Genomic DNA, 14,392 nt, shown 5'->3' with positions numbered 1-14,392 from the left:
CCAACAGCGACACCCACCACCACCACCGCCAGGCAGCCAGCAGCAGCAGCAGCAGCAGGAAAGGATGCACCCGGGGGAGGAAGAGAGGACAGAAAGGAGGGATGAGACCGGCCTTTGGTGGAAGAGGAGGAGGAGAGAGGAGGACAGGGAGGAGGAAGAAGGGAGGCTAAGAGGAGGGTGGAGGAGCCCCCTGTGCTATCCGCAGCTGTCTGCGTCTGTCACAATGTGTGTTGTCACACAGTCGATATCAATTTGCCATCAGGACTGTCACTGTGGAACAAAGAGAGAAGGAAGCTTGCCAGGTCGGACACACTCAGAGAGAGAAATGGCCAGAGACAGGACACACCAGCAGGACGAGGAGGACGTGGAGGAGGAGGCAGGGTGCGTGTTGGGATCGAACTTTACAACTCCAAACACCCCCCCTCCCGTGCAAAGCTCCAACTTCACATTTCCTCATTTCATATCTTTTACTGGATTTGGTTCGACTTGGCCAATTCAATCATCACGAATGAGAAAATGCTGAAGTCGTCTCCTCAGCTTGAAGGGATGCAGTGCTTAAGATAGATTAGCTTTTTTTTTTGGGGGGGGGGGGGGGGTGCAGACCTTGTCCCCCCCCCCCCCCCTTTAAAACACAGAGCAGACAGCTTGACAGTCCAGACTGACAAGCAAGTGATGAGCATGACGTCGTTATGCCGACCAAACACACCAACACCGCTCCTCACAATCCCAACGTAAATAAACACACACACGTACACATTTTCACCGACTGGACAGCCACAGGAACGGTGTTATTCCTGTTGACATTTTCCAGCTAAAGTGCCCCTATTTTTAAATATAGTTGTGATAAGTGATAGTTAACCGATTGAAACAATGCTTCCTTTGTAATACGATGTATTAGTAATATTAAAATTAATTTTGAACATGCATACAAGCTACACGGAGTACATCACATAGGACGATTGGCCGTTCCGAAAAGGAGTAGGAAGAAGCTTATTTAACCTCATCTTGCTTGTAAATACATATGAAAATAATAATCCAATAAAAAAATACATGAAAAAAAGATGGAGTCATTAAAAAAAGAGATACATGTTAGCTTTTAGTCTGGACACACTATCATCCTTTTAAGTGACACGATACATCCAAACTTTGACTTGGTAGCAACATTATCAAACATCTACTACTTCTATATATGGTCATTTTGGTGACCAAGTGAAACTAAAATAACTCAAGCATAATACAAGCATGCTTCCTGAAAAAGAGCACCGATTTATTTGTTCCAATGAATTAAGGCTGGAAAAGACTTACCTTGTGGCAAAGCGACCATCATAATCCTCAATAGCAGGCTGAAAGGTAACAGAAAACATGAACATTAAGTCACCAGGTGGCAGCAGAGAGCCAGAAAGTCTTAAGGAAAAATGATGGTGTCTCTGCGGCTCAAGACTGATGTGTCCATGTGTCAACTTGTCCCTACCTGAGTGCCAAAGCCCGCCATGCTGTAGGGGCGTGGGCGCGTCTGTGCTAGACTCTGTGCCAACAGTCGGGCGGTGAGGCCGTAGTCAGGTGTGGGCAGGGATGCATCACTCTCCAACAAGTTGCCCGTGCTGCTACTTTTCCCATGATGCAGACTGGCCAGACAGGGGAAGAAAAGCCTCAGACCAAAGAACCATTCTTGTAGCCATTGCTAACAAAACAAACGGCACGCAGACAACAGTTAACATGAATGAATCATTAAATGAAAAAAAAAAACTTTCATCTTTAGCCTAGCAGCTTGTTGCTAGGCAGAGTTCACACGCCCAATCTCAAGTGCCTCACAGGCAATTTTTCCTCATTGGCAGCCACGCCCATTAGACAGTTTGATGACAGGAACATGAAGTCACACAGACACTCCAAAAACAACACTACGTATGTGGATGATGAGAGCTTTATTTATATACATAAACGCTCTGTATTTATTGTAAAAGGCACATCGGAAAGCACAGAAAATGAGTGCCATCTGCTGGGCATGGTGGGTCACTGCACTCTGCCACTTGCTTACTTCACTTTCAGCTTTTCGCCGTCACTGTCAGGCAGCACTCGTGTGTAGGAGAAAGGGAACCAGCCACGCCTGATCAAAACAGGGAGAAAGTTGTTAACGTGACGCACGATATGGTCCTTAATGGAACACTACACTTACATTTTATTCTTCTCGTTCTCCCCGTAGTGCCAGCCGTCACGGGCTTCAGGTACCAGCAGGGTGATGACGTCGCCCTCGGAGAAGCTGAGCAGGGTGCTATTGTCGCCAGCGGCGTGCGAGAAGATAGCCTGCACACGGGATCGTCCGTTCTTCTCCAGGCCTGCTGCCATGGAGCTAGACCTGGGCAGGGTCCGCGTCTCTCCTGGGTCAGGGCAGGGCAGACAGTCAATCCCTGTTAAATTGCTAATGGGTTTTTTTAAATTTATATTACCATATTGACCCAAAACGAACCCCTGTTGATTTTGAATGATATACAACCGAAGCACATAAGGTCAACTCTTTGCTTTGGTTTCCTGGGATTTCTTACCCACTGGGTTCTTATTCTTGGCGGGTGCAGGCCTACGCACAGGCAGGGTGTTGGAGTAGACGTCGCTGACCTGTCTCTGAGGCTGCGCCTGGGACTGCACCTGCGCTTGAGTCTGTGGAGACGAAGGCCTGACTTGAGATAAAGTCCCTCCATCCGTCCAGTATTCCTCGCCGTGGACTCCCGTTGTCCCGTTGACCATGGACATTCCATCGGGGCCCATCAGCCTCTGAAACAAAGCGGTCAAAGCCACAGTGGAACACTATGACTGAACGGAAGTCCAATTTGCATTGACTTACCGCCTGGTGCCCGAGGCCACTGCCCATGAATACTGCCAGCTCCGGGGGCACAGGAAGGGGCTGAGCTCCGGGGATGGGGTCAGAGATGACCAGGTTGGTTTTTGAAGCATGCATGGGGCTGGTTCCGCCCATGGCTGAGCCCATCTGCTGGGCCAAGAGCACGGCCCTCTCTGGGAGCTTGTTGGGATCCGAACAGGCCTGCTGCCACATTGGGATCTTCTGGGTCAGGAGGTCTTTACCCTGGAAAGACAATATGGTCACAAGTTTAAATGGGACTGAGGACCTAGTTGAGGTGAAGGCCCCGGGCGGGGCAGACCTATAACACGCTGGAGGGATTATGTCTCACAGCTGGCCTGGGAATGCCTTGGTGTCCTCCCAGTGGATAGTTATTGGCTGTGCATCTTTGTGTTATTGTCTGAGTGGTTCCCACCAATGGCTTGCAGATTGCAGTTTGAGCATCACTACACTAAGGGAATCCAATACAACACAGCTTTAAAAGAGCTGCAATGAAAACCGTGGTTAAGACTGTAGTCACTGAAATAAACAGTCCACAAAGGTTTCTCCTCACCGTGCATCCTTGACCCTTTGCACGCTTTACAAAAACAGGCTTGTGTGGGCTAACACGCACCCAAGCTGCCCACGCGAGCAGCACATAGCCTGTGGACAAACACAACGGCATCCTTTTGCAGAACATTTATTACTCTTCTTCATTCGTTCCCCCCGTCTTCCTCTGTCATTGCACACCCCTTCTGGACATTTCCTTTCATGTAGGTCGTCCCACGCACACCCTCATGCTGATTAATGACTCGACTAAAGGATGCCGCAGAAACAAACAAAACACACACAGTCGTCTTCGTCCAGTGGCTTCTTCAAGGCTGACAGTTAACACCCACCAGCACTCCTGCTGGAGACGGACGTCTGCATTCTTTATTTCAAATGTCGCCATCCATGTGGAAAAGCTAAGCAATTCTCCAGCAACACTAAATGATTTGAATCCACGCCGCTGTCGAATCAGCAATTCAAGCAAGGCCACATAAGAAAGCGGCACAATGCTGGCGGATCCAATGATGGATCACGGCACAGCGCTGCTTGCAGTCTGAATACATATTTAAAATGAAGAGGCTCCAGTGAGTGGTCAAAGCTAACGTGATGGAATGATATACGTCTTGGGGGCAGTTTATGATAAAAACCAGGGGATGGATGGAGAGGAACCGCCACACTCCAAAGTCAATCATCCGTGAGGTCCGACAATTGGAATTTCACAAGCACTATTTGGGAGAATACACCTCTTAACCGCATCACGTTATACAATACCTCAGCATCAAACATTAACTCTGCATATTTAGCTTTGCGACACTTATTGCAAAATAAATTTCACCATACATGTTAATGTTTTCCTATGATGAGTGGTTAACTTATTTTTACACTTGAAAATGCTGGAAAACAACTCAATTTCCCATTTTGTGATGCTAAGTCTTAAAGGGACAGTATACAGCTGCCTAGAGGGTGCTAACATTCGCAAGTACGAATAGCATTAAGGCCCGCCTCTTCCTGTTTTGAGTACATAAGACAAAACACACGCTCACATATTTATCAATTATGTTTGCTGTCAGATAACAATAGTGATGTGGCTAAGTTTAGCAACTAACGTTAGACAGGTGGTCCTTAATTATTTTCTGTCATGCCCCCACTGGGGAGTAGAAATGTGAAGCAGTGAAGCTTCACATTCAAGAGTCAAATTACATGCCAAGTATGACAGACTTATACATGTTGGCAGGTCTGCACTAATATTGAAAGTCCTCCCTGCCTCGCCCCCCAGGGGCCCGCCCCACTATTTGAGAAGCACTAGGCTACACGTTCAATGATCATATGCCATCATAACCACACAGTGTCTCCAAACTAATGGTCACTTTTCTGAGACGGCTTTGTATGTAACATACGGTCCTTTTAATGGTAACAGTGGTTAACTTATTGATACACTTTAATGCTACCTTGGAGGTTTAATCGTGGCGGCAATGTGATTATTTTTCATTTCTGTTAGTTCCTATGGGAAATTCCATCTATCTGTTTTCCATACCGCTTATCCTCAATAGGGTCGTGGGCATGCTGTAGCCTATCCCAGCGATCTTATGTTTCAAAATCTGAACAAATGTGTTTTTTTTATTGTGTTTGACGTCTGAGATTTTTGTACCTTTACAATAACCTGTTACCCCAGAATGTACTGCCTATATACTTTCAACATCAGATACTAGACGTTTGGCACCAGAAACGACACCAACAGTTACTTTAGCACCCAATAATTAGTCCTATGGTACAGCATTAGTCAAGACTGAACCTATGGTCGCCAAATTGGAGACCCCACCTAAAGAACTAACTAGTGATGATGTAATATGTCACCGGTTACCTTGCCATGGTAGGCGCTGCTGTTCTTGGCCACAGCACACTGGCGGTCCACCAGGAAGCAGTATCTTCGACGTTCCTCGGACAAAGCCGTCTTGTACCCCTCGGCGATGAAGGTGTCGAGCTCGGTCTGCTTGCTGCTGATGGTCTCCACGAACTGCGTGGGGTGAACACACAATAGCATGAGTGTAGGGGAGTACAGTCTTGGACATTTCAAAGCAATTACCAAACAGGAGTGGTTCTGCGTTGTTTTGAATTGATCTAATCTAAAAGATGCTGAATGAACATGGACAATAGCCGTTTTGCGAAATGACGACCACAAATCTGCTGAGGCGGATCGGTGAGATGACAAATTCATTTTCCTCCCGAGAGAGCAGCCTGACCTTATTCTGCTCTTGCTCTTAACACATTGTTGCCATCAAATTAAAAGCTTGCAATCTTGTTCATTATCTCTGCTTCATTATCAGAGCAACCGGAACCTCTGGACCTGTCCGACTGGGTTCTAACGAGGGGAATGGCCCCACTGCCGTGAAAACTAGAGACATGCGAACGAGGCTCGAGTTGAAAATCTTTGAAGTCATTTCCTGTGAGAAAGTTTTTTTTTCTACTGACTACGCTGAAAAGAGTGAAAAAAAAAAAAAAAATGCCATGGTGAGCACATTTAACAGCAGCGGGGAACGAGGTCGGCTATTAAAATGATCGCAGACCTGCAGGTGACCTTCTGTGCTTTTAGCGCTTTTTATATAATAATCCTCTCCTCAAAACAACTGAGGAGTCCCAATCCTCCCAGCATTCTTGAGGTCAGTGAAGTAACACAAGACAAAAAAGCTAGAGCAGACACAAGACGCTATTATAAAAGCAAGCCACCTCAGGTTACATCCCAGCTAGGATGTCTTGTTTGACAAAAGCTCACAAATAAGACGCGAGAACCCTGTTACATGTCACTGCAACTCCACAACATATTCAGCAACATGCTTTGTTTTAGTAGAGGTGGTGCTTTGTCAAGCTGTTTTTCTGACTTTTTAGGTCTTCATAATTCAATTTTGAAAAAGAGCCATTTGTCTAAATATGCATATTTTTACTACAGTCTTTCTTTGTTTACCTCCTGACTGTGACAGGTAGGATTCAATATTAATCCACGGCATATTTCCATAGTTAAAGCATAGAAAAAATCTGTTTATGACCTTCGAATATCACTTTTTTTGCCGCTACTACATGAAATAACACCTCTATAGTTACATAGAACCAATGTTGTAATACGACTATGATCAAAACTGCACCGCCAGCATTAATGCCACTGATGAGTTCATTCTCAGCAACAGTACGACAAATGTAACATGCACGAGTTTCCCACCAAGTAGCACAACAGGCTCTTTAATGCACACGTAGAGACTCCATTTATTCACTGTTGTAGACTATGCACCCTATAGGGCGAAACAAAAAGTATAAACTCATTTTAGCATATCAACCAATGTACATGCTGATCAGGTGCTATGAAAAAGTACCCCTGTCAATGCCAAGAGTTGAGCTGAGGAACTGCCGTGAACTAAAAAGTGGTATTAACGTTAAATAGGTCAACTTAACAAGACACTAACAATACCAAAATTCTCCCTGTGGACTACAAAGGGAAATCCCATCATTCACAAACAACGTATTTTTCTTTCCTCTAGTGGGAAGAGCATTTCCCCTGCTTTGGGAAGTCGGCTCACATCATCTTCCTTCATCATCAACTCTCTTTGGAGTCAAAAGAAACGCTCCAAGACACCCACAAGGAGTCGACTTCTACATCACCTTTGTATGCAAATCTTCTACATCTGTAGCGATGCTCTCCATCCCGATCCATGGAATGTACTCTTTTATTAACAACCACAGCAGCTCCGTGAACCTCCTCAGTCCACGGCTCGGTACCACATAATGAGCTGTTAAGTATCTTGGCAGCAACTTTCTACGATGGATGAGACTGTGTGTGTGTGTGTGTATGGGAAGACAAAGAGGCCTGTTTCCACGTGTGTGTGATGGAGGAGAAGCAGGGGAGACGGAGCAATGAAGGTGGCGATCAATAAAACGCCATCTGCTTCCCAAAGCCAAACTTGCACTTCGAAGTATTTGATGTTTTGATGAAAAGAGATAACACACATCTTATCTGCAGGAATAACACCATGTGGAAGAAGAAGGGGGAGGAGGAGGAAGAGGAAAAGGGCGGGAAAAGTATCAGTCACCCTGGTGGGGTCCGCCACGAACCACTTGATTTTTCTTTCACACGCCCACAGCTGAGATATTAGAAGAAAGAAAAATAGATTTTTCTTTTTTCCCCTCACTCCACCAGCCTGATGAGCTCATTCTTTAGCACAGATGGGCCCAATTGATCAAGGCCAGTCATTCAGGCTTTGTAAACAATCGTCGTATATCCAACACTATGCTCTACAGTCGCCCCTTGCCGGTTCTCGCTTCAGCACTCACTCTAGCATGGATTGTCACAAATGTTATGTATCTTTTGCCGCAATTAAGCATAAAAATGGTCTTAAAAAAGGCATTCAAATACGCTGATATGTAGTATCAGGTAGCAGGTATCAAGTAGCAGGCCACTAGGTGTCAGTAATGGTACAATAATGGCAGGCCAGCCTTTTGTTGCAGGTTTGAAAGACCTTACAACAGACACAATAATCCCTAATAAAAACCCCATTGGCTACTGTTGCAGCCGTTACCCGACGTCACTGTTAGAAATCGTGTTTAGAAAGTGGGAAACAGCTCGACTATGAAAATAGTACATTGATGTATCAATTGATATTGCTATGATCCAACTACATCCATCTGTGTTCAAGAAGATGCTATTCCACATATCACTCTAACATAGTTTAAAAGGTAATCCAATGATTAATCAACACTAGGAAAAAAACAGTGGATTTACTGTAAGAATTGCAGGCTTTATATGGATATGTTTTATAGCAATTTTAATGATGAAGACGTCAAATGTTACCCATGTAAGAGGTACATTTGGCCTAGGTGCATGGATAACGTCATGTAAAGGCGACACAGGTTGTTTGTAGAGACATTGTAAACGCAATCTGTAGTGTACATTATTCCCTGAAATTTTTTATGATCAAAACAATTTAAACGGCTACTCTGTTGGCTTTTAAAACAAATGTCACAGCCCAAGTTATTCTGTATTTTGTAGTGCGCTTGTACTTGCCAAGGTCGATCACAGCTTTTGTTTTAATGCCATGTTAATGGCAACCAAAGGCACTATTTCCCGCTATGAAATCGGATCTAACTTCTTTAGTACTTGGCTTGGAGATGTGAACGAGGTATCAAATTAAAGATCAAGTCATATTTTAATTTATCAGATAGAATGAATCACATACTTGATTTAATTCAACCTGTTAATTCATTGTTAATTCAACCTCAAGTGTTGGTCGAAGAAAATGTGATTGCATTTGCCATTCATTGTTTGCATCCATAATTCATTCACTCCTCAGGACTCTCGGAAACGTCACCTGCACTGTCCAGTATCCAGGTATGAATCATTTCGGATTGTATCATTCTAAATGAACCAATATCGTCCTTGAACAATGAATCATCATATGAACAGAAATCATTAGTAAAACAAATTGTTACAACGTACTTGCCACGGTCGGGTGTGGAACCAATTAACCTCGATAAACGAGGGATTGCTGTATACTCATTTTCATCGGAAACAATTTTGTGGTCTTATGAATAAAAATAATACATTTAAGAAACCTTGGCTGGATACATTTTGAAGTAATTGTTTTTCAGTGGGCTGCACAGCGACCGAGTGGTTAGCACGCAAGCCTCATAGCTATGAGACCCGAGTTCAATTCCACCCTCGGCCATCTCTGTGTGGAGTTTGCATGTTCTCCCCATGCATGCGTGGGTTTTCTCTGGGTACTCCGGTTTCCTCCCACACTCCAAAAACATGCTATGAATGAATGAATGAATGAATGAATTAATGTTTTTCAGTGTTAGAATATTTATTTGAATGTAACACAGCAAACTATTGTATTATTCAATATGCAGTCAATCACTGAAGTGGCTTATTCATATTCATATTGTCGACGTTGACTAAAATAACTAATTGAAGTTCTATTCAACAAAAGAGTTGATTTGTTGCTTGTTAATGACAATATTTTTGTGTTTGTATATCATTCTTAATGTCATGGATGGTTTTAATGATTTTAATGATTATTTCTTTCGGTTGCTGATACAATTCAAGGGCGATATTGGTTCAATTTGAACGATATGATCCCAATTGTAACTTTAGCAAAAAATGTCACACTGTGAAATAAATAGCTGGATGCTGGACAGTGCTGGTGACGTTTCCTACTGTCCTGTTGTTTTTTGTAAATTGTTGTCAGTTGTCAGTTGTTCTTGCTCCTGCCAAGTCTCCTTGTCCATTTTGAAACTTTTATCTCTTCCTGACACAAGAGTACAAATTCAATAAAAGAACAGTGTTGGTTTAACCCAGCCTTGCCTTGCCATCACATGAGGAAATGGCATCTTTGTTACTGCGTGTTGACTCTGCAAAGAGGCGGGGCTGAGCGTGCGTCTGTCCAATATGCCGTCTTAACAACTGCTGTAGAAAAGTTCCCGGTGCGGCTATTGATTGTGCTGTGACCCGGTTCCACCTCAGAGTGGGATCATGTAATTAGCCTGCGAGCCGAGGCCTGTTAGTTCACGATCTCTGTAGCCCTCTCCTTCAGGCGCCAGCTGACGCCATTTGCTGCTCTTTTTCATTCAACTCTAGAAAAGTCTTCAATGGTAAGTTTATTACTGCATGACTATGACTGGAACTTTTATTCCTATCATTGAAGGCAGCACTGGACTCATTTGCATTAAACTGCTCTGTCGGGTTACTTTGCAAGGCAAATAACCACACAAGATGATACCAAAAGCAAACATACCTTCAGCTGGAATGACACTTCCGACTCATGAACAATATTTGGAGCATTTCCACCTTTTAGACACTTCATTAGGTACAACTGTACAATAGGATTATGTCTAGCGTCGGAGGTCTGTATTGGTGACATCTTAGTTAACTGTCTGAAAGCAGTGGGACGCATATTCATATAAACATAAATCAAGAGGTTTTAGACACAATGAGGCACTCACCTGCATCTCTTTCTCGCCATACTTGGAGGGGTTCTTGCTGCCCTGGCTCTTCCTGCGCAGTTTCTTCAGTTCCCCCTGGCACTTCTCCAGACTCTCCCCTTTGCTTTTGTGCTCCATCTGGTACTTCTTCAGGGCGGCCTGCAGGGTGGCACAAATGCGACATTAGGCCTGAAATTAGGCATTAGGGACAATAGGGTGAAAGGTCTGACTGATTATGTTCCCTCGACTCTAAAGGCATGGTAGGAGATGACCGCAGTACGAAGGCGTGTCGCAATAGGTACTGCTATAAACACACTAAATTTAAGTCCAGGGTCAATTTAAGTCCCGCCTCTCGCCCGAAAACAGCTGGGGGAGGCTCCAGCATACCCATGGCCCTAGTGAGGATAAGCAGTAGAAAATGGATGGATTGTCAATATACCGGTATATCAAGGCTAACTGTCAAACTTTTTAAATTAATTTATTCATTCATTCATTTTCTACTGCTTATCCCCACGAGGGTCGCGGGGGTGCTGGAACCTATCCCAGCTGTCTTCGGACGAGAGGCGGGGTACACCCTGGACTGTTCCCCAGCCAATCACATGGCACATATAGACAAACAACCATTCACACTCACATTCATACCTATGGACAATTTGGAGTCACCAATTAGCCTAGCCTAGTTTTTGGAATGTGGGAGGAAACCGGAGTACCCGGAGAACATGAGAGATGGCCGAGGGTGGAATTGAACTCAGGTCTCCTAGCTGTGAGGGAGCTAACCACTCGACCCACTTTTTAAAATTATCATATCAAATTATTATGTAAAATATTATGTCATATTATATTACAAATGGCACAGTTTTATTGGAATTAAGTGTGAGGGACAATTTGGGCCCTACATTTTTTTATTTTATTTTTTATAAATCGGAAGGATAAGCGGTTAGCGCGCATGCCTCACAGCTACTAGGAAACCTGTGTTCGATTCCACCCTCGACCATCTCTGTGTGGAGATTGCATGTTCTCCCCGTGCATGCGTGGGTTTTCTCCGGGTACTCCAGTTTCCTCCCACATTCCAAAAACATGCTAGGTTAATTGCCGACTCCAAATTGTCCATAGGTATGAATGTGAGTGTGAATGGTTGTTTGTCTATATGTGCCCTGTGATTGGATGGCGGCCAGTCCAGGGTGTACCCCGCCTTTAGTGCCGAAGACAGCTGGGATAGGCTCCAGCACGACCCTCGTGACAATTTGGAGTCGCCAATTAACCTAGCATGTTTTTGGAATGTGGGAGGAAGGTGGAGTACCCGGAGAAAACCCACGCACATGCAAACTCCACACAGAGATGCCCGAGGGTGGAATTGAACTCAGGCCGAGCCGTGCGACCTTCTCAGTACTTAATGAATCAAAACTTATGCAAATCAGGATTTATCCATTTGTTTGGCCTTGGCTACCAGTGTCCTTATTTGAAATGAAAAGAAATGAGTTAAGTTAATTTGGGAGTGAAAGAACCATCTCACACATTTTTGTCATTTTAATGTATTCTGTTTCTTCCTTAATCACTTATTTATTGGTAAAGAAAAACAATTTCCCGGGCTGCATCAGCTCTGTTGCCATAGCAACTGGACCGGCGGTGTGACATAGATGGTGTGTTTGCATATGAGGAAACAGCGGAGTGCTCACACGGGAGGTTCGATACCACACAACTGATGAGATGCTAAGGATGGCGATGAGCGACCTTCGGTTTTCTTTTTTAGTAGGAGTTTGGATAATAATATGCATGTATAATAAATAATATGATATGACAGACTTGCCTATTATTTTATAATGTCCATCCAGTTTGCTTTCACATTAAATTCCCCAAAAATGAAAGCCTGTAGTGGTCAGAGAGGATGAAGTGTTGTGTAAACAGGGCATCCCTCGTGGTAAAATATTAAACTGTGTGTGATGTTGGCAGTGTTGATGCCCAGAAAGTGTTTGACAGATAATTCTTATGATTGGGACAGAGGATGAACTTTCACAGTGAGATGGCAGCATTATGCCCACGTTGTGACCTCCGCGTGCGACTGACACGTAAACCCCAGGGTAAGCCACCGTGCGAGATGAGAGAGGAGACAGCCAGGAGAGGGAAGCACCGCAGGGAGCGGGGGAAGTGGTGTGCACGCTTTTCTTTCATCTTATAAAAAGGATTTTCTTTTTTGAGGCGGGTTAAACGTTTGAGACAATTTGATCAGGAATACAGCATATTGGTGGAAACTGCTCTAATTTACGGTAGTAGAAGTACAGGTGGTAAAAGTGATGTTACATTTCTACATCTAATAACCACTCTGTGTGCACACGCCACAATACTTCATGTATACATCAATGTTTATTATTGCAGTGGTGGTTTGTCCAAACTGCACTGCATCATGCATCTCATACTTTGGAATACTTGATACTGTATGAGAAGGCAAAAGGTGGCTGCCTCATCTTTTTTTTCCACTGGAAAACATTGCATTAAAAAGCAGTAGCTTCATGAAGGGCATCAACTGTCTGGAACTGATGGCCATTTTCATAAACTTCCCTTGCCATCCATCCCCAAATGTTCTCTATGGGATTTCAATCAGGGGAGGATGTGGGATAGTCCAAAAGCATTGTGTACTGGAACGTTGTCCTGTTGAAAAACCCAGCTGACGAACACATAGACGAAGGCCCTCGGTCATTAGGGATGCCCGCTGCAATATCTGCTCCCCGCCGCCTGACAACCATACACCACATGAAGCTCCAGTGTCTCAGTGAATGAAAACGCATGTTGGCCCCCCCTCCACTGAGCCAGGCAGAAAACATCTCAGGTGGGCTCTCCTTGTCATGCCAGTAACGTTGGAAGACATCTGGACCATTAAGGTTACATTCTTTTATCATCCGAGAATAAAACTTTTTTCCACCTTTCAGCTCCAGTTTCTATGCAAGTGTTGTACTGAGCAGAATAATGCTGCCTGAAGCTGGTTTCCTGTAGCGCAGGTCTGCATAGATGTACTGTCACTTTCCAGAACACTGAGGGAAAACACCTGCCACTCTCTGAAGTTGAATAAAAACACCCCACGGTGGCCACCATATGAGGAAATACAGTAAAAGCCTCATGACAGGATAACTTTGTGTGGCCTTGCAAGTGAATGAGCAGCACATTTTCCTTTTGTTGTTATGCTGCTGTGGGGGCGGGGGCGCACATCTGCTCGCCTTCCTTTGAGGGCGGGGGACAACTCAAGTTTGCGGGGTTATATTCAAGTCAAGTGGTGGTTACAGCTGAATGCAAGGCAATGTCTGTAATGTAGGTGTGTGTGCATGAACAGAGAAGCTGATGCGAAGCCAAGCCCTTCTGACAATACACATCATACAATAATGGAGACTATCCCATCCCCTCCCCCAAAACAACACACATCAATGCTGCTCTACACTGAGGCTGCATCCCACACAGTCTAAAGATATCACATTGGAGACCAGCTCCAATGTGTTCTCTCTGCTAACACCAACTATTATCTAAAACCTCAACCTTTCCCATCAAATTAAACATCCATAGATGTAGAACCTAAATGTGGACTCACAGTCAGGTAGCGGGCATCCAGGTCCACCTTCTTTTCCAGCTCTGACAGCAGCTCATTGTGGAAAGATTTCAGCTGAGTTGTGGTGAAAAAAAACAACAACCAAGTGAATCCAATGTGATTATTTCACTCATGCATATGTTAAGGATTTCACATTGACTGATAATATAAAAGAACTGCAGCAAAAAATTCAGCTTTTACAAAGAATGCAACCATATGCGTGTAAATTATTAAACATTATCATCATTATACAGTACAAGTGAGAGTTTTAAGTCCATAATATAATATCCCATTATTCTATGCAGGTTGAGGTCACAATACCAACCATCTCCTCCAGCTGCACTTGGATCTGTCTGTGGACCTCAGCCATCTGGAACAGCACATCCCCTGCACACAGGGGAAAAAAAAAACAACACCCCAAAAAACATTACTCCAAAGGCAGCACTCAAATCTCTGCAGAGCACACACACATATACACG

General features: G+C 44.2%; 1 protein-coding gene across 6 annotated transcripts in view; it reads right to left on the bottom strand.

Moving 5' to 3' along the window:
* Nucleotides 1–14,392, bottom strand: part of baiap2a (BAR/IMD domain containing adaptor protein 2a) — a 59,421-nt gene that overhangs the window by 5,297 nt on the left and 39,732 nt on the right. For 5 of the 6 annotated variants that reach the window (XM_058049791.1, XM_058049795.1, XM_058049793.1 and 2 more), the window contains 10 exons: nucleotides 14,239–14,300; nucleotides 13,917–13,988; nucleotides 10,364–10,501; nucleotides 5,241–5,393; nucleotides 2,837–3,076; nucleotides 2,541–2,766; nucleotides 2,174–2,375; nucleotides 2,036–2,104; nucleotides 1,472–1,625; nucleotides 1,306–1,343 (listed from right to left, as the gene is read on the bottom strand). In XM_058049791.1, the coding sequence (XP_057905774.1) occupies nucleotides 1,306–1,343; nucleotides 1,472–1,625; nucleotides 2,036–2,104; nucleotides 2,174–2,375; nucleotides 2,541–2,766; nucleotides 2,837–3,076; nucleotides 5,241–5,393; nucleotides 10,364–10,501; nucleotides 13,917–13,988; nucleotides 14,239–14,300 (1,354 nt within the window). Of the gene's footprint in view, nucleotide 1; nucleotides 271–1,305; nucleotides 1,344–1,471; nucleotides 1,626–2,035; nucleotides 2,105–2,173; nucleotides 2,376–2,540; nucleotides 2,767–2,836; nucleotides 3,077–5,240; nucleotides 5,394–10,363; nucleotides 10,502–13,916; nucleotides 13,989–14,238; nucleotides 14,301–14,392 lie in introns of those variants that run through there. The other variant, XM_058049794.1, reaches the window with a different exon arrangement.

This window comes from Doryrhamphus excisus, chromosome 15 (genome assembly GCF_030265055.1).
Source record: "Doryrhamphus excisus isolate RoL2022-K1 chromosome 15, RoL_Dexc_1.0, whole genome shotgun sequence".
Lineage (NCBI taxonomy): Eukaryota > Metazoa > Chordata > Actinopteri > Syngnathiformes > Syngnathidae > Doryrhamphus > Doryrhamphus excisus.
Note: the sequence above shows the minus strand (reverse complement) of the source record. Positions and strands in the feature narration are given on the sequence as shown.